This window comes from Chlorocebus sabaeus, chromosome 17 (genome assembly GCF_047675955.1).
Source record: "Chlorocebus sabaeus isolate Y175 chromosome 17, mChlSab1.0.hap1, whole genome shotgun sequence".
Classification (NCBI taxonomy): Eukaryota; Metazoa; Chordata; class Mammalia; order Primates; family Cercopithecidae; genus Chlorocebus; species Chlorocebus sabaeus.
The window spans coordinates 33,778,869-33,799,243 of NC_132920.1; the positions used below are offsets into that span (position 1 = coordinate 33,778,869).

A 20,375-nucleotide genomic window follows, 5' to 3' on the forward strand; every position below is an offset into this window, starting at 1 on the left:
GCAGTGTCTCAGGGCTGGGACAGAAGATACACTTGCAGCATGTGACAGTCCTGACTGGCAGCAGAGGACCCCCAGGACAGCTGCAGCTCCAGTCAGGGGTTTGGGGTGGGCTGGGTGTGCTTCTGTGTTCTTCCTGGGGTTCTCCCCACCCCCAAGAGACACCTTGCCTTTCAACAGTGATCCTAGGAAAGAATGACTTGATGGTGGGGAGCTTGTTAGAGATGGAGGAATTACCTTATGGGCTCACTGGTGCCCTGGCATGCCCTGCTGTAAGGGAGGGATGCTGTGGGTGACAGGTCTCTTCTCTCCTGCTGACCGAGCTGCCTTGTCCCGCAGGCTGGTGGATGACCGCTGTGTGGTGGAGCCTGCGGCCGGGGACCTGGACAACCCTCCTAAGAAGTTCCGAGGTAAGACCTCTGCTTCCTCGGCCCCCGCCCCTCCCAGGCTGCAGGGTCCTGGACCTACGACTGAATTTATTCAACTGCGTTCAGCCCCAGTGGCTGGATTAGATGTGGCGCTGCCCTGCAGACCTCACTCTGCTGTCGGTGGAATCCCCCTTGGCTTGCACTGCTGCCATCTTGGCACAGACACGCCATTCCCTTCATTTTCGAGGCCATACCCCACTTCTCAGGGCCACACCCACTTCTGGCCAGGGGCCCATTCTCTGCCCCCCCCAAAATCCCCACAGCTGCAGGGCTTTCTTTGTCTGTGTGACTGGGTGTTTCCTAAGGGAATGGGTGGAAAAGAGAATTGTCTTAGGCTTTAGGAGACCCTGCTGACAGCCCTTCCCTGTGCCTCAGTTCCTCATCTGCATGGTAAGAGATTTGGACCCCAGAACTCTTCTGACCCTGGCTGTGTCCTCAGCCCCCTCCTGTGTGTGAGTCCTGCCCTGTAGGAGGCTCTAATAACAAAGCCCCTCGGTGGGAAGTTGGTGAGAATTCACCTCGGGCAAGTGACTTTGTTTATGGGGCCTTGTCCTGTGTGGTCAGTGGGCTCCTCGGGCCACGCAGCAGGCTGAGGACCTTTGTGGGGATTAAACAATATCCTGGCTGTCATTATGCCGAGGCAGAGTGAGGTGCTATTGTTGTGCTTACCTGTGAGGGCTGAGACCGACCGACAGTCAGACAGGTCCTGGGTGTGGTGGGCATGGTGGGAGCAGGCAGCAACATGCTGGGCCTGCTGCCACCAAGTCTGCCCACGTGGCTGCTCCTCTAGGGAGAGTTTAGCTGGGATTGTCCTCAAGGGAGATGCTGGAAGGGGAGCGGGATTTAAGACAATCTGGCGGCATCCTAGGCTGGCTGGCTGCCGGGGACCTTGCCCATCACTTGGAACCTGCAGAGGGGCCCCCCATCTGCAGTTCTGTTCCTGCTTCCATCACAGGGCTCTGAATGGGGGCTTTTGGCTGGTGGACGAGCCTCACCACCATAAGGCCCCTTTGCCCTACACCATTGGCCCCTGCTGCCTCTCCACCTCATCCTCTCCCCCTTGCCCCCTCCCACTTCCCTGCAACCACACCAGCCTCCCTGCCATTCCTCCTAGTCACCAGACACACTCCCGCCTCCACATCTTTGCTGTTCCCTCTGCTCTGAACATTCTTTCTCCAAATATCCACGCAGCCCAGATGCTCAACGGCTTTAGGTCTCACATCTTCAGCGAGGCCCTCCCTAACCATTCAATACAAAATCACCCCGCTGGCCCCACCTCCCTTCCTTGCTTTCTTTTTCTCTGTAGCGTGAATCTGCCGTGCTCACTGTATTTTATTTATTTGTGTTTGCCATTTTTCTGCCCCACTAGAATGTCAGTTCTACCAGGGGAGGGATTTCTGTGTTGTTGTTGTTTGCTGTTTTACCTGCAGTGTCTGCCACATGGTGGGTCCCCGAGCACATTTGAGGAATCTGTGCATGCATGGGGCCCCTCCCCAGCGTCCTCTTGCCCTGCCCCTCACTCAGGCCTGGCTGCTCCATGTTCTGTTGTTGTGACCCACCCAGAATTCCCCCAGTGGAGCCCAGGCTCTGTGGGTTTCATGTGCTCACTTGGAGGCACAGCTCTGACCTCTCCTATCCCAGTTCCCTGAAGGACGGATGGGTAGAGACAGGAGGCCTAGGCCTCTCCTGGAGTCAGAAATGGGAGGGCGTTGAGGCTGCAAATGGAGGGTGGATTGCCATCTAGTAGCAGGATTTAGTCTAGTTCTTGGAAGGAACTTAGCAATAGAGAGAGAGAGACAGAGAGAGAGAGAGAGAGAGGTGAGGGCCCCATGGGTGGGCTCTGCCAGGGCTGGAAGGGGAAGGTTTGCATATATGTCGAGGTGTGTGTGGGCAGCTGTGTGGTGTGACAGGCTGGTGACAGGGAGGTGGGTGTGACCGAGGAAGACTTGCCCTAGGCTTCTAGTGGACAGAGTTTGGGGCCAATTTTTGACAACAACAAGGCCACTTAGCAGAACAAATGCTCCTTTGACTTCTTGTCCTCCTCCACCCTCATCACGCCTTCCCCCTCCCTCCTCCCCCAGGCCTCCATCTCTTCTCCATTTTCCCAAAGTCTGTGAGTGGGCTCCTCCCCCATACCTGGGTGTGGTCCCATAGCCTCGCTGGGTCCATCCAGCAAAATGATGTGGAAGAGAAAGGTTCAGACCCCATCTCCTTCCCCCTCTTCTCTGCCCAAGCTCCTGGTTCCTGGGTGTCTTGGTAAGGTGGGTAGAGGCCCCTCTGGACTCCCTATGGCCCTGTTGGGACCTGAGTAGAGCTGGCCTTCTGGGACAGAGCCAGGCCTCCGTACACCCTGTGGCTGGCGAGTACGAGTTTGGGGCGTTACAATGTGGGACGAGAGACATGGACTATAGCCTCTTCAGTTTTGACACTGGAGCCCAGAAAAGACAAAGATGGGGCTTGGCCGCAAGCCGGGAGTCCTGGCTTTCACTGTTTCCACTGGCCCATGAGGGTGGGACCCAGCAAGGGGGTGGGGTGATGGCAGGCGTTTTAGAAGTTGGCTGGTGGTCATCAGAAATGGCCTTGTCCTGAAGACTCCCAGAAGTTCTGCCCCCCAACATCTTGGGGTGAGCCTGGCCATTGCTGGGACTCCCAGCTCCCTGCCCGACTCCCTGCCAGCTCCCCTTTCACTTGCTGACCCTGGAGGCTGGGCTCGAGAAGCCCCCACCACTCCCACCTTGGGAAGGAACCCCTGCATGGCTCTTTGCTTGTGGCTTCAGCTCCAGCCACCTTCAAAGACACCCTAAGCCCCAACATGTTCAGGGAATTATTTCCAGAGCGACGAGGCCCTGGGAGGCCCAGGCTGCTGATGCCCTGGTATGTATGGCACCCACACTAGGCCAGCCTTTGAACTCTGCCTGGCTGTAAGGTTTTGGGCTGTGGCTGCAGTGAGTCCCGAGCTGCTGACTGGGCTGAGCCTGGGGCACATTCCGTCTCCTAGCCCTTTTTCCTTCTCTTCCTCCTCCTGTTGGGGCAAGGGACTGGGTAGCTCCTGTCTCCAAGTCTACCTCAGGGAAGCTCAGAACCTGCACCCCCAGCCCGAGTGACCCCAAGACAAGTGTGTGGGGGCAGGTGTCAGGCAGGAGAGTGATGAGGTGGCCGCTCTCCATTTGCATGACTGGATGCCCCCTTCCTCAGCCTACGCCTCCTCTCTACCTGTCCACGCTCCAAGCCCGGTTTATTGTTATTGTGATTAAGACATATTTCAAGTCTATACAACAGTAAAGAGAAAAATAGGGCCAGGTGCGGTGGCTCACGCCTGTAATCCCAGCACTTGGGAGGCCGAGGCAGGCTGGTCATGAGGTCCAGAGTTCGAGACCAGCCTGGCTAACATGGTGAAACCCTGTCTCTACTAAGAGCACAAAAATTAGCCGGGCATGGTGGTACGTGCCTGTAAGCCCAGCTACTTGGTAAACTGAGGCAGGAGAATTGCTTGAACCCAAGAAGCAGATGTTGCAGTGAGCTGAGACTGCGCCACTGCACTCCAGCCTGGGTGACAGAGCAAGACTCTGTCTCAGGGAAAAAAAAAGAAAGAGAAAACACACACCCCATGCACCCACTGCTGAGCTTTGTCAAATCCTTTTGGCTACGTTTATTTCAGATCTTTTTACTTTTTTTTTTTTTTAAAGTAGAGATGGGGGTTCCACCTTGTTGTTCAGGCTGGTCTTGAACCCCTCACCTCAGGCAATCCACCCGTCTCGGCCTTCCAAAGTGCTGGGATTACAGGCGTGAGCCACCGTGCCTGGCCCAGATCGTTTTACTTTTAAAGAATTAACACAGCTGTAGCCGAAGCCCCTACATCTTCCTCCCTTCCCCTTCCTTTCCTGCCTTCTCCAGAGGTAAACACTTGTCAGAAATTGGTGTGCATCATTCAAGGACCTGTTTTATTTTTATTTTTTACTCATGCCTAACACAAGGCTTTGACCAGGGGTCTGTTTTAATGCTTTTGCTATTAATGCATAGGGATGTAACTGTGCACAATATAGGGTTTTTGTTTTGATTTTTTTTTTTTTTGAGACTGAGTCTCGCTCTGTCACTCAGGCTGGAGCGCAATGGTGCGATCTTGGCTCACTGCAACCTCTTCTTCCCGAGTTCAAGTGATTCTCCCACCTCAGCCTCCCAAGTAGCTGCGATTATAGGCGCCTGCCACCATACCCAGCTAATTGTTTATTTTTACTAGAGATGGGATTTCACATGTTGGCCAGGCTGGTCTTGAACACCTGACCTCAAGTGATCCACGCACCTTGGCCTCCCAAAGTATTGGGATTACAGGCGTGAACCACTGCCACCTGGCTGAGTTTTTATATTTTTTAAGCCCCATATATTAAAGGTAGTCTTCTGGACAAATCCTTTTGCACTTTTAAAATTCTATACTGGTTCCTGGCCGGGTACAGTGGCTCACACCTATAATTCCAGCACTTTGGGAGGCCAAGGCAGGTGCATCACCTGAGGTCAGGAGTTCGAGACCTGCCTGGCCAACATCGTGAAACCCCCGTCTCTACTGAAAATACAAAATTAGCTGGGTGTGGTGGTGGGCATCTGTAATCCCGGCTACTCAGGAGGCTGAGGCAGGAGAGTTGCTTGAACCTGGGAGACGGAGGTTGCAGTGAGCCGAGATCTCGCCACTGCACTCCAGCCTGGGTGACACAGGGAGACGCTGTCTCAAACAAACAAACAAACAAATAAAAATAAAAATAAATTCTGTACTGTTTTGAGATTTAGCTGCGTTGATACACACAGCTGTAGTTCATGTGTTTAATTGCAATGTTGCATTCCATTGGGTGATAAACGGAATCCCTTCATTGCTCCTGTTGATGGACTTTCAACTCATTTCCAGCTTTTGGCAATTGCCTGTGATGCTGCAGTGAACCTCCTTAGGCTCGTGTGCTTGGGTTCCTCTGGTATGTTCTGAGTGGGGGGATTACGAGGTGAGAGGGATGCACCTCCATGGCATGAGAAGTGACCCTGTGGCAACTGTGCAGGCAGCTCCCTTCGCTCTGCCCACTTCCTTGCCACACTTGTTCTTGTCCCACTTAAATTTCTTCCAGCCTGCTAGGTGTGAAATGGCATCTTACTGTGGTTTTAGTTTGTATTTCTCTGACTACTAGTGAGGCTGAGCATCTTTTCATAAGTTTTTTTGGTCACTGAAAATGTACTTTTTTGTTTGTTTGTTTGTTTTCGTTTTTTGAGATGGAGTCACCCTGTCACCCAGGCTGGAGTACAATGGCACGATCTTGGCTCACTGCAACCTCCACCTCCCGGATTCAAGCAATTCTCCAGCCTCAGCCTCCTGAGTAGCTGGGACTACAGATATGCACCACCACACCCAGCTAATTTTTGTATTTTTAGTAGAGACAGGGTTTCACTATATTGGTCAGGCTGGTCTCAAACTCCTGACCTCGTGATCCACCCGACTCAGCCTCCCAAAGTGTTGCGATTACAGGTGTGAGCCACCACGCCCGGCCAAAAATGTACTCATTCCTTTTTTTCCTTTTTATAAAAGTAAGACAAATACATGGTCTAGGATCCCGCACTCTACCCTGGTCCCCCACTCTACCCTCCTCACTCAACCTTCTTTCCCTTTCTCCAGGGACAACCATATAAGAAAATCTAACTAGGTAATTTATTCATTCAGTTAAAACGTCAAAACATCATACAAACACACACTGAGAGTCTGCTCCCACCCTCTTCCCACTCCCCACCCCCTCCACCACTGCCCCTTTAGGTCATCATTGTCTTTAATTTCTTATGTCTCTTCCAGTGTTCCTTTCTGCAAATACAAACATATAGCCAGATTTTCCCTTTTCTTACAGGAAGATAGCATTCTATATACACTATTCTGTTCCTTGCTGGTTTTGCTTTATAAATCTTGCTGTAGACAGACCCTTCTGGAGATCTTTCTCTCTTAATATATAGAAGCTCAAACTTCCTCTCTTTCTCTTTCATTAATTATATTCACTTTAGCCAGGCATGGTGGCTCATGCCTGTAATCCCAGCAGTTTGAGACACCCAGGTAGGTGTATCGCTTGAGCCCAGGAGTTTGAGACCAGCTTGGGCAACATGGTGAAACCCCGTCTCTACAAAAATACAAAAATTAGCTGGGTGTGGTGGCACACTCCTGTAGTCTCAGCTACACAGGAGGCTGAGGTGGGAGGATCACATGAGGCCAGGAGGTCAAGTCTGCAGTGAGCCGTGATTGCACCACTGTTTTCCAATCTGAGTGACATAGTGAGATCCTGTCTCAAAAAAAAAGATGAAAAAAAAAAAGATTCATTTTAGTTGCATATCCTGGACAACTATGAGAAAATAGTCTCCTACAAATTACATAGTAATTTGTCTTAAACATTAAAAAAAGTTTTTATTTATTTATTTATTAAGACAGGGTCTTGCTTTGTTGCCCAGGTCAGAGTGCAGTGACACCATGGCTCACTGCAACCCTGACCTCCTGGACTCAAGCAATCCAGCCTCACCTTCCAGAGCATCTGGGACTACAGGTGCGTGCCACCATGCTTGGCTAATTTATTTATTTTTTGTAGAGACAGGGTTTCACTGTGTTGACTAGGCTGGAAAATAAGCAAACTCCTGGACTCAAGCAATCTGCCCCTCAGCCTCCCAAAGTATTGGGATTATAGGCGTGAGCCACTGTGCCTGACAAAAGTCACTTATTTTTAATTGTGGTAAGATTCACATAACAAGGAGTTTACCATCTTAACCATCGGTAAGCGTACAGTTCAGCAGCATTCCGTACATTTTCATTGCTATGCAACCATGACCACCATCCATCCACAGAACTTTTTTCTTTTTTTTTTTTTTTTTTGAGGCGGAGTCTCGCTCTGTCACCCAGGCTGGAGTGCAGTGGCTGGATCTCAGCTCACTGCAAGCTCCGCCTCCCGGGTTCACGCCATTCTCCTGCCTCAGCCTCCCGAGTAGCTGGGACTACAGGCGCCCGCCACCTCGCCCGGGTAGTTTTTTGTATTTTTTAGTAGAGACGGGGTTTCACTGGGTTAGCCAGGATGGTCTTGATCTCCTGACCTCGTGATCCACCCGTCTCGGCCTCCCAAAGTGCTGGGATTACAGGCTTGAGCCACCGCGCCCGGCCACAGAACTTTTTTCATCTTGCAAAACTGAAACTCGATACCCATTAAACAATAACTCTCCATTTCCTCCTCCCCGCAGCCCCTGCAACTACCATTCTACTTTCTGTTTCTATGAATTTGATTACTCTTGGTACCTCATATAAGTGGAACCATATGGTATTTGCCCTTTTGTGACTGGATTATTTCACTTAGCATAATGTCCTCAGGGTTCATCCATGTTGCAGTATCTGTCAGAATTTCTCTCTTTCTTGTGGCTATGTCGCATTCCACACATAGAGTTATGTGGCTCTATTGTGATTTGTTTCAGCAGTCCCCCTGAGGAACTCTTGGGCTGTTTCAAGTCTTTTATTATTCCTGTTGGTGCTTCAGCAAAGACCCTCTTCTGTGGTCATTTTATGTAAGCAAAGGTGCACTCCGAAAATGCAGGCCCAGCAGTGAGGTTGCTGAGGCAGAGTGTGGGAGCTCTGTGATTGCCACTTGCTCTTGATCCCCACTGCCGTTGTACCATTTTGCACCCTCACCAGCAATGTAATAAGAGAGAGCAACCCCTTTTAACTCTTTTCATGGTTTCTTCTGCTAGCTACCCCCATGTCTCCAAATGTTATAATTAATCTGCTATTTCTTTTTTCTTTTCTTTTTTTTTGAGACAGGGTCTTGCTCTGTCATCCAGGCTAGAGTGCAGTGGCACAATCATGGCTTGCTGCAGCCTTGACCTCCCAGGCTCAAGCCATCCTCCCACCTCAGCCTCCTGAGCAGCTGGGATTACAGGTGTGTGCTGCCACGCCTGGCTAATTTTTAAATTTTTTGTAGAGACAAGGTTTCACTGTGTTGCCCAGGCTGGTCTCAAATTCTCGGGCTCAAGCTGTCCTCTTGCCTTGGTTTCCCAGAGTGTTAGGATTACAGGCATGAGCCACAGTGCCCAACCACTACTGCTTGATTTACCAATTTTAGAGTATCTGTTGGTACCCTTCTAAGATAGATGAGAATTTAGCTCTCATGGCCTGCTCTTTCACTGCCCCCCTCATCCTCCCAACAGCATCCTGTGGCCTGTAGATTATCTAGGGTCACCTTTATAAACCTGAGGGTCTCAGGTACCCCCTTTTTTTCCCCCCCTCATTCTGTCAGTTCCTCCAAGCACTCTGTCCATGTCTCCCTCCCACTACTGCCATGTGTATTTTTTTTTCTTTTCTGAGACGGGGTCTGGAGTGCAGTGGCACAATCATGGCTCACTGCAGCCTGGACCTCCAGGGCTCAAGTGATCCTCCTGCCTCAAGCCTCCCAAGTAGTTGGGATCACAGGTGCGTGTCAGCAGATCGGCTAGTTTTAAAAACTTTTTGTAGAAATGAGGGGTCTCACCAAGTTGCCCAGGCTGGTCTTGAACTCCTAGGCTCAAGTGATCCCCTTGCCTTGGCCTTCCAAAGTACTGGGATTACAGGTGTGAGCCACCACGCCCAGGCTGCCACGTCTATTTTTTTTTTTTTCCAAGATGGAGTCTCTGTCGCCCATGCTGGAGTGCAGTGGCGCAATCGTGGCTCACTGCAATCCCCGCCTCCCAGGTTTAAGCAGTTCTCTGCCTCAGCCTCCTGAGTAGCTGGGATTATCGACTTGCGCCATCACGCCCGGCTAATGTTTTCTGTATTTTTAGTAGAGACGGGGTTTCACCATCTTGGCCAGGCTGGTCTTGAACTCCTGACCTCATGATCCACCTGCCTCAGCCTCCCAAAGTGCTGGGATTACAGGTGTGAGCCACTGAGCCCGGCCTATGCCACATGTATTTTTATTTTTATTTTTATTTTGTTTTGAGATGGAGTTTCGCTCTTGTTGCCTAGGCTGGAGTGCAGTGGTGTGATCTTGGCTCACTGCAACCTCTGCCTCCTGGGTTCAAGCGATTCTCCAGCCTCCCAAGTAGCTGGGCTTACAGGCACCTGCTACCATAGCCAGCTAATTTTGTAATTTTGGTAGAGAGGAGGTTTCTCCATGTTGGTCAGGCTGGTCTCAAACTCCTGACCTCAGGTGACCTGCCCGCCTCTGCCTCCCAAAGTGCTGGGATTATAGGTGTGAGCCACCACACCTGGCCTATTTTTATTTTTAAGTCATCAAGACTGAATAACCCTTCCATTATCTTCCGTAACCACAGTGACATCTTGGGTGTTTTGTTTTATAGGTTGAGTCTAAACATTGAAGGCAATTGGAAGCAGATACAGGCATTATTTCATGCAGAGCTTGTACATTACCGTGACTGTATAACTTGCTTTGCTCTCTGTCCTTGACTTGGATCCTCTACTCTGGTGCTTGATTGAGCAACAGAACCATCTGGGGTAGAAAAGGGGTAGGGGAGAGGTGCCATTAAAAATGCATATTCCTAGACCTCACACCAGACCTGCCAAGATCTGTGGAGGGCCTGGGAGTTTGTATATTTTAAAGCTATCCCCTTGCCCTGGAATGATGGTATGCAGTGGCAGTGGGCATTTGGAGTGGTAGGCACCTTAGTCAGTTTTGGGTAAATGTTGACTGACCTTATTTGATAAATGAATAGCCTCTTGTCTGCAGCCTCACCAGCCCTGTGCCCCTTCATCCACAGGTACATACCCTGGGACACAACAGTCCTTACAAGGAAACCTCCCTGGACCCTCCACCTTTTCTCATGGCCTTTGAAACTGCAGCTCCTGTGTGGGCCCAATCTCTTGGCTATCTGTCCTTCTCTCTGCCCTTCAGCCCTGTAGTTTAGTGACAAGGAAGGCTCAGGCCCCTTCTGGGGTTCTGACAGGCTTGCCTTTGGGCAAGGAGCACAGTGCAGTAGAAGCATGGGATGTGTATGGTGATGGGCCCCGAGTCTACCCACTTGTTTATTCATTCACTTGGCATCTTCTGGCACATGCATGTGAGGGCAAGGCTCCGAGGGAGGATCAATGTGAGAGAAAAAGTTGAATCTCACAAGTTCCAGGTATTAAGTTTCCAAGAAAGATACGGAGGAGTCAGGAGCAGGGAGGGCTCTTTTCTGACTTCATTGCTCTCCCGGGGATGCTTCGGGGCAGTGTCTGTCATGCAGACACAGGCTCTGACCCGCTAGTGGGCTGTGAAGTCACTTGAATGGGCTCAGCCATCATTGACAGAAATGGATAGGATAGAATTGGAATGCATCCACCCTATAAGGGTTGTTGGGGTTTCATTAATTCTTTCTTCAACTCTGGCTATTCTCTGGTTAAGTATGTCCAGTGAGTTTTAAATTTTGGTTATTGAAGCTTTTTTTATTTCTAGAAGTTCTACATGGTTCTTTTTTCTTCTGCCGTGTCATTTTTTTTTTTATCGTTTTCTGTTCTCTGCAGGGATCTTGAAGCTTTTTTTTTATTGATTGAAGCAGAGAAGACATATCTGTTTTACAGGTGCTGTCTGCGTCTGAAGTCTCTGCGCGTGTCTGTTTTTAGCGTCTATTTTGTGGGTTTGTTCTCCCCGTGGTGTCTGGTTCCCAAGGATTCCTGCTTTTCTTTGAGCATATACCGGTTATTGCATTTGAAAAGTCTGGTTTGAGTCTAGGATGAAGGTACCTTCCTCCAGGAAGGCCCTGCTGTTCCTTCTGCCAGACTCCTGGGGGTCTCACCAGTTTAAGCCCTCTTGAAGCCCAGCTCAAATTTGGGGTTTCTTGAACCATCTGGGGGATTCCAACTGGTATATTTAGCTCCTGGTAGAGGTGTTCCACTGTGAGTTCAGCCCTTGTTTGAGACGGTATCCCTTTAGGGTCCCGATCTCCTGTTGACCCCTCACCTTCTTTGGGCCTGGGCATGGACCTCTGATACCTCCATCTGAAGAAGCTGTCAAAATAAAAGTCTATGCTGCTGGGAATCAGGAAGTCGCCTCAAGACAAAAGTAGCTGGGTGTTTCTATATCTCTTTTGTTTTCCTTTCTGTCTTCTCTTTTGGTTGGGTGATTCTTCACCATCTTGTCAATTCTTTAAGTCTTAGCATAACACACATTAAAAAAATTCCATTGTTTTAGTTGCTTTTTATCACCATAGATGGTCACCATGGTTCTCAGCCCTGTCGGACCTGGAGCCTGGTTCCAAGACCAGGGGCAGGGAGTCCCCGTGTCATTTTAAGCAGTGATGATCTAAGTTTTATTTCTTGGGTGAGTCAAGGTCGGAAAAGCTTGAGACCCCTGCTCTAGGGGCTGTACCTGTCCCTTTCCGCCTTTTCTCCTGTCTGGACTAAGGGCCGAAGGGGCTGGTGGGCCATGTGGAGACCAAGTGGCTGACAATCCCCGGGACTGTGGGCTCAGACACAGGGCCCTGCACCTCTTAGCCCCTCTGGTCTCAGCTCAGCACCTCCCTTGCCTGGCCCCTCTTTCCTGCATGAGCTCCCTGCCCCTGCCAGGAGGGACTTGTGTCCTGTTCCCAGATGCACCATATCCTCTCCCATCTCCTGCCCTTTCCTCCAGTTGTGTGCCTCATAACCTCTTCCTCCCTCCAAGGTTAAATCAAACCCTACCTCTTTATACAGGAGGAAGTCATTTCTGGGTTGATGTATGCGTCCGGCAGATGCTTGCTGAGCCCCAGGTTAGGGGCTGGGGAAACAGTGATGAACTGTACCAATCCCTGCTAGCCTGCCCACCCCTGAGTCTGGTGAGGGTAGCAAAAAACATACAGTGGAATTCATAAATAATACAATCTATCCATATCTGTATTTTAATTTTTTATTTTTGGGGATGGAGTCTTGCTCTGTTGCCCAGGCTGGAGTGCAGTGGCATGATCAGGGCTCACTGCAGCCTTGACTTCCCAGGCTCAAGTGATTCTCCTGTCTCAGTCCCCCAAGTAGCTGGGACTGCAGGCAGGTACCACCATGCCCAGCTAATTTTTTTGAATTTTAGTAGAGACAATGTCTCGCTATGTTGCCAATGCTGGTCTTGAACTCTTGGCTCAAGCGATCCTCCTGCCTCAACCTCTTGAGCAGCTGAGATTACAGATGCACACCATCATGCCTGGCTAATTTTTTGTTTTTTAAAATTATTTTTATTTTTTCCCACCACTTGCTGCCCGTTGATAATTTTTTATTAAAAAAATTTTTTTTTGTACAGACAGGATTTCGCCATGTTGCCCAGGCCAGTCTTGAACTCCTGGCCTCAATTGATCCTCCTGCCTCGGCTTCCCATAGTGCTGGAATTACAGGCATGAGCCACTGTGCCCAGCCCACTTGCCTTTAAATCATGAGTGTGGCAGCCACACACGCACCCATTTGGTGTGGCTATGAGTGATGTATTTTCTGAAATAGCAGAAAACTCCTGGGAAAATTTGAATAACACAAAGGGCAGCTTTCCCTCAGTTTATATTGGAGTTGCATTCCTGGAAAATTCAGTGTTTGCTAAATCCATGCAAAAAAAATTCGTGCCTCTGTGTATAGCTTTAGGCCCAGAACACTGCTCATAGATGCCCACCTGTGCGTGTGGGCAGGACATTTGCCATCAGGCATCACCCAGGATAATCTCTGTGGTGCAGGCGTCCAGCATCCCTGTTCTGCTCACTAAGTGCTACTGTGACAATTGGTGGTACAGCCCAAATCACTCCCTACCCAGTGAATTTCTGGAACATTCCCTGGTGTGCCCCATTCCCCACCACTCTGTTGGGAACTGCCTACCTCTAACAAGGCAGTGAGATCCACAAAATGACGTGGGGAAGCCCTGGGAGTGCCAACCCAGCCTGAAGAAGCAGGAGGACCCCAGCTGCCTCTTGAGGGTTGACCCGAACCCATAAAGATGTACTCTTAGCCGTGCTAGGTGTCTCACACCTATAATACCAGCACTTTGGTAGGCCAAAGTGGGTGGATCACTTGAAGCCAGGAGTTCGAGACCAGCTTGGGCAATATGGCGAAACCCCATCTCTACTAAAAATACAAAAATTAGCCAGGCATGGTGGTGCATGCCTATAATCCCAGCTACTTGGGAGGCTGAGACAGGAGAAGTGCTTGAGTCTGGGAGGTGGAGGTTGCAGTGAGCCAAGATCACATCACTGCACTCCAGGCTGGGCTACAGAGTGAGACTGTCTCTCAAAAAAAAAAAAAAAAAAGACACACTCTCTCCAACAAACTGGGTGCTCTTTTGGAAGTGATGTCCACTCATGCTGGCAGTGCTGAGGGGGGCTAGGCGGGGCGGCCCTTGGTGGCTCCATCTGCTTGTGGAATTGCCATTTTTCCGTTTCCTTTCCAGGAAGTTCTGTCTTCCTTCATCTTTGGTTCACTCAGTTTGTACTCTCAATGGTCCCATGGGACTTTTGCCTCCTTATGAACTGGACGAAAAATCCAGTTTTTCTTTGATCCCTGGGACTGGATGACCAGCTTTGACCAGAGAAAAGACACAGCTTTCTTAGAGGGACCAGGAAAGGACCTGAAGAAGGGGTTTTGTTTCTGGGACCCTCCAGTGGCTCTCTCCTCTCCAGTCCCCCAGCATCACCATCTCCCTTCTGTTCCACGCTGTTGGAGCATTGTGCAATCAGGGACTCACACAGCTGCAGCATGAGAGGGGTCTCAGGGCCACTGAGTCCTGCTCCGTGCCCAGGCTGTGGATCCCTCCTGTGATGGGGAGCTCACTGCTTCCCAGGGCAGCCCAGGCTATTGTCACGCAGGCCCAGTCACCCACACCAGCCCCTCATCAGCACCCAGAATCCTCCCTCCCCTCCTACCAAGCTTTCGAACAGGCTTTTCCAACTCCTGCCTCCTTTGGATAAGCAGAAAAATTGGACACCCTTCCTGCAGCTTAGGCTTATGGGAATAACAGTTGTTTTATCTACTTGCCAAAATAAAAATTGTACTAGAGAACGTGTTTCTGGAATTTGGATTTGCCTTGTCTTAGGTCAGATTCCTAGAAGCGGAGCCTAAGATGGGTGAATTATTGAGGAGGTTCTCAGGAGAACACAGTGAGGGAGCCTCTTCCTCTCTGTATAGGCAAGGCAAGAAGCCGAGCAAGGGTGTGGTTTCAGGGGGAGATGCGCCTCAGCCTGACCCCACGGGGAGCTCGGGACTGTGAGCTGCTCCTCAGACTGTCCCCTCCAGAGGCTGGGCTGTTCTGTGCCTGTGTCAGTTACTGGATAGGGGCTGCCCCTGGGGAGAGGGGTATGCCATTTCCCAGGCATCTGTGTGCAAGAGGGTTTCCATCGGCCAAGGCAATTAGCTAAAGGAGGATGCAGATGTGAGCTGTTAGCTGCCAATACTCACAGAAGCTGGGCAGAGACATGGCATAAGGGTGAGGCCCCAGCAGCCTCTGGTACATCTCCCAGGGGAAGAGGGCACCCCACCAAGTGAGATGCACTGCTCTCAAACCCACCTCTGAGCCTCCCCATTCTACTCAGCGTATTACGGGATGCTCCAAATTCTATGAGGTTCTTCCAACTGCTTCCTGTCTGCCTGCGGCGGGGAACGGGAATGGGGAAAGGTTGGAAGAGCAGAGCTGCAGGCTGGGGTTTTCTCCAGGAGGGCCCTGAGCCCCAGATGAACCATTCCCCTCATCCCCCACCTGCCCCACCACAGACTGCCTCTTCAAGGTGTGCCCCATGAACCGCTACTCGGCCCAGAAGCAGTACTGGAAGGCCAAGCAGACCAAGCAGGACAAGGAGAAGATCGCTGATGTGGTGTTGCTGCAGAAGCTGCAGGTATGTGTGTGTGTGCAGGCATGCATCTGTGCACATGTACCAGGAGCCTGGGTACACAAACAGCGGCGCTGCTTGTTGGAGCCAGTAGGGGCTCTGTGGCTGAGCTGAGTGGTTTCCAAAACTCGTATGGGTGTGACAGTTCACACCTGTAATTCCAGCACTTTGGGAGGCCGAGGCAGGAGGATCGCTTGAGGCCAGGAGTTTGAGAGCAGCTTGGACAACATAGCAAGACTCTATCTCTACAAAAAATTAATGAACAATAAAAATAAAAAAATAAATTCCAATATGCAAGAGATTGGTGTGAATTGCTGTGAAGGAGTGGATGTAGGGGGAGCAGGGTCCCTTCCCAGTGACTCACCAGTCTCTATAACTCTGTTGTGTCAGTGGGAAGAAAGTGTTCCTTCTTCCAGGCTGGCACAGCCCTATGCCAGGTTGCATGGCTCAGAGAGTGGAATGCCGACACCACAGACCAGTGAACAACCTGTACAGCTGTCCGTGGAGTTCCCAGTGGCTTGTGGAGACAGTGGCTCTGGGGAACCCAATTTGGGAGCCCTGGATCTAGTCTTAATCTCTCCCCTTGTTTTGTAGAGTTGGAGCCTGGGGCCCTTAGATGGGACTGGTCTGTCCATGGTCATCCTGTGAGTCTGCAGTACAGCCTAGAAGGCCCCCAGGTCTCTGACTCACCCTGGCTTCCTCAGACACGTGGATCATGCCATGATGCTGGGATGTGGTGGTCGCTTATGAGCCCCTTGTAGGCAGTGGCTCAGTTCACATCCTGGGCAGATCTCCAGGTCCCAGCCCCATTCCCCAAACCACAAAGAGAGTGGGAGGCTTGGACTGTGGTCAGGAACTTTGCAGCCTGGGCCCTGGGCCCTGTTGCCCCACCCCTTGTCATTCAAACCTTGCTTCCTCTGTCCCCTTCCCCTAAGCCCCATGCCCAGAGGAGGTGGGTCTAGAATGGGGACATTGGGCTACGCCCTATAGCTGTGAACTGGGCTGGAGAGAGGGAGCTGCAGGTGGACTGCCTGAGCTCTGGTATTAATACCCCAGCTCTCTTCCTGGGGTGGGGGCTGCCACAGGCTTCCTTCCCGCTGCCGGCAGGTAGAGGCTGAGCTGGGGATCTGGCCTGGCGGGAGGGCATTCACCTACGCAGAGTCACATAATCAGAGCCGTGAGCAGCCACACAGCTACATGCTGTTGCTTTGTGAAAGTCACATGGTCCATGGCAAGGCTCTCCAGCTGCCACCTTCGCCTTGGTCTCAGTAAAGGACTGAGGAGGAGGAAAGGGCAGAGACCACTGCTCTCAGAGAGTGCCAGTCTGATGGAGGGGACAGGGCTCCTGCCCTCCAGGAACCCCTAATCTGGTGGAGGAGACAGGGCAGCTATCCTTAGGCAGCTTCCAGTCTAACAGGGGACAGAAGAGCCTAAAAAGCTGTCTCTAATGGGATGTAGACCAAATCCTCAAGGCCACCAGCATTGGATCCATCAGAGTGGGATGTGACCAGTCAGGGAGGGCTGCCTGGAGGCAGTGGGCTGAATGCATACAGTTTTGGGAGGGAAGGTTGCAGAGGAGTGGGGGTGGTGGTGGGAGCCAGGAAATGGCACCAAGCGGCCCCTGCCAGGGTTTGGACTGGGACAGGGTTCCCGTATCTGGGGCTTCGGGAGTCTGGTGAGATGAGAGCAGGTGGTGAGACACAGCTTTACGTTCCTGGGGGTGTAAGGGGATTGCCGGGGATGCTGAAGGTGCTGCTGGCATGCCCTCTCCAGGGGAGGTGGCTGGGGAGGTGTAGGGATTTGGCTCCCTGGGCTGTGTGTGCTGTGAGACCTCAGGCTGCCTTCTGCACTCAGAGTGCAGCACTCTGGGTGTAGCACTAAGAGCTGGGGCAGGGGTCCAAAGGGTCCTGGAGTCCAAGGTGACTCTGTGTGTGTGTGTGTGTGTGTGTGTGTGTGTGCATGTGTGCATGCATGTGTGGGGCTGGGGCATGTCTCCCTCTAGGAGCAGCTTCTGAGCCCACCCTTCACTTCTGTGTGTGTCTGCCCAGCATGCGGCCCAGATGGAGCAGAAGCAAAACGACACGGAGAACAAGAAGGTGCACGGGGATGTCGTGAAGTATGGCAGTGTGATCCAGGTGAGGCTGGCCCACCTCTCTCCCACCTGTCCCTCTCCCTGCCTAACAGGCTGGGCTGGTGCCAGGTGAGGGCTGCCAGCAGGCATTGCCCTCTGTGCATGTGTGTCCCTGGGTGAATGAGTGGCCCTGGGGCCTGTGTGGCTGTGCGTCTGACTTTGTGTGTGTCTGTTGCTGTGTGGCCTCAGTAGCGGCCATGGGTGTGTTTATGGCATGGTGACCATCAGCATGGAGGCTGGAGCCATGTTGTCTGGATTCAAATCTTGCCTCTGCTACTCCTAATGGTGTAACTTGGGCAAGTTACTTAACTTTCCCTGGTGCCTTGGTTTCCCCATCTGTGAAATCAGGCAGTAATAGTGCTTCCCTCTTGGATCCTTGTAGGTTACTTGAGCTAATCTATGTAAAGTATTTAGAACAGCTTCTTTCTTGTGATCACCAGGGTGTCCATGGGGGTGTGCCTATTGTGTGCATGTTTGTGTGTGATTGTGGCTGTGGGTGTCGGCCTGTGTGTTTGTGACAGGTGTCTGATACTGTGTGTGCAGCCAGGGTGTGACCAAGGGTCTAGGGCATCCCCCCATATCCCCTCCCTGATGGCTGCCCCCTGGGGCCCGGTGACCTTTCCGCACCCACCTGACCCCCAGCTCCTGCACATGAAGAGCAACAAGTACCTGACAGTGAACAAGCGGCTTCCGGCCTTGCTGGAGAAGAATGCCATGCGGGTGACCCTGGATGCCACAGGCAACGAGGGTTCCTGGCTCTTCATCCAGCCCTTCTGGAAGCTGCGGAGCAATGGGGACAACGTGAGGGCAGGGCTGGGCTTGGAGGGGCCTGGTGGAACTCCAGAGGGGTTTCTGTAGGGTCTTCGGTGTGGGGACTGGATAAGGTCATGCCCATTTCTTAGAAGGGCAGACTGAGACCCGAGGGAGGCCTGGAGGTGTGGCGACAGGAGGGCCCTGCCCTTCCCACCTAACCTGTCCCGCCTGTCTGCTCAGGTGGTCGTGGGGGACAAGGTGATCCTGAATCCTGTCAACGCCGGGCAGCCTCTGCATGCCAGCAATTATGAACTCAGCGATAATGCCGGCTGCAAGGAGGTGAGGGGGTCGGGGTTCAGCCAGGCAGTGCAGGGACGTCCACACACCCCTGGTGGTGAAGACACCCCGCTCACCGCCATAGTCTCTGCCTCCAGCCCCATCTGGCCCGCCGGACAAGCTGGGCCTCATGGCTCCTGCATCTGTTTCCCAATGCTGCCCTCATTCTCCACCCCACAGGCTGGTGGCCCCAAGGTAGCCAGGCTGGGGCCTGGGGACCCTGGCTGGGAGAAGACACCCTGTCCTTGTGCTGTAATAGTGGCTGGGCTGCTTATTCCTTTCAGCCCTGCTCTGGGCCCTCAGTGGCTGGGATCTGCCTGGCAACACAGGTCTTGTCACCCTTCCCCAGGTCAACTCTGTGAACTGCAACACCAGCTGGAAGATCAACCTGTTTATGCAGTTCCGGGACCACCTGGAGGAGGTGTTGAAAGGGGTAAGGACTGGGAACCCCTGCCTTGCCCAGTTGGCCACCCAGCCCTCCCCACCAGGGTCCTTTTCTGCCTTCTCCACTTGCCAGGCCTCAGGCCCTTACCCTCTCCCCAGCTTTGTACCCCCCAGCCTCCCTCCACCTCCACAGGCCCCCACCCACATGGCCCTACCAGAACTGCCACTTCTCTCGTCTCTGGCCACAGCCCCCTTCTCCATCCTCCCTGGGTCCTGCCTGGTCTCTGTTTTCTCTCTTGTTTAAGGGGGTGTCAGTGGATGGGGGTCTCCATCCCCCCTGCCCAGAGCCTTTGAGCACCATCCTCTCCCTGACTCCTGCTGCCTGGATCCATGCCAGGCCCCCTGCCCCTTACCCTGTGCCCTCATTGGCGAGGGAGTGAGGCTGCCCTGTCCGCTGAGTTAGGGGTCACCGCCTGTCTCCTTCCTGGTCCCAAACATGCTGATGTGAGCTCTGGGAGAGAAGGGGGTCCTGGGAAATACTGCAGTGAAGACTTTGGGAGGATCCAGGACTGAGGGCAGAGGGAGCTGTCTGGGGTCACCGAAGAGACCATTCGAGAAAACCTGAACACCAGATGTGGGCGAGAGGAGAGTTCAGATGTCTCTTAGGTGGGGCTGCAGGGGATGGAACCAGCAGGTGGGGTGCAGACACTCTTGAGGGAGGGCAGATTTGTAGAGTGTGAGGCTGTCCAGCTAGGGGAGCAGGCAGGAACATCTAGCTGTGAAACCTGTCAGAGGGACAGGTGACAGGCCCGAGAGCAGCCACCTAAGGAGGCTGCGCGTTCATGCACCTCCCTGCTCAGAAGCCTGCAGTGGCTCCCTTTGCCCTCCTCCCCTTGCTGAGCCGCTCTGTTAGACTCCCCTGCCCTGCTCAGGCTGCCTCAGTCCCCCCCACCCTCCTCATCCTTCTTACCTCCTGGGCTGCTTCCCGTCTACCCATGCCCTGCCCCAATGCCTTCTCCCTCCCTCCCTCCCTTAAGTCTGCACATCGTCTACACATTAATCAAGGTCCAGCCATGCACTACCCCTCCCGGAAGCCTTCTCTAAAGTTCCAGCCCCGAATCTGTGCAGCACTTAGGAAATGAAGCATCTTGGCCGGGCGGGGTGGCTCACGCCTGTAATCCCAGCACTTTGGGAGGCCGAGGCAGGTGGATCACTTGAGATCAGGAGCTCAAGACCAGTCTGGCCAACATGGAGAAAGCCCTTCTCTACTAAAAATGCAAAAATCAGCCAGGCGTTGCGGTGGGCACCTGTAATCCCAGCTACTCAGGAGGCTGAGGCAGGAGAATCACTTGAGCCTGAGAGGTGGAGGTTGCAGTGAGCCAGGATTGCACCACACTGCGCTCCAGCCTGGGTGACAGAGCGAGCCTCCATCTCAAACAAACAAACAAACAAACAAATAAATAAAATGAAGCATCACTTGGGCCTCACTCTATGGTCTACATAGGATTATTTCTGGGGAATCCGCCATGGCTCCATGGTTCCAAGGCAGCTCAGAAGCAAGGCTTTCT

At 52.3% G+C, this 20,375-nt stretch overlaps 1 protein-coding gene across 1 annotated transcript in view; it reads left to right on the forward strand.

Annotated features, from left to right (window-relative positions):
- Positions 1–20,375, forward strand: part of ITPR3 (inositol 1,4,5-trisphosphate receptor type 3) — a 74,733-nt gene that overhangs the window by 18,610 nt on the left and 35,748 nt on the right. Inside the window, exons 2-7 of the mRNA XM_007972918.3 lie at positions 337–407; positions 15,088–15,209; positions 17,252–17,338; positions 17,977–18,135; positions 18,328–18,426; positions 18,773–18,856. Of these exons, the coding sequence (XP_007971109.3) occupies positions 337–407; positions 15,088–15,209; positions 17,252–17,338; positions 17,977–18,135; positions 18,328–18,426; positions 18,773–18,856 (622 nt within the window). The remainder of the gene's footprint in view (positions 1–336; positions 408–15,087; positions 15,210–17,251; positions 17,339–17,976; positions 18,136–18,327; positions 18,427–18,772; positions 18,857–20,375) is intronic.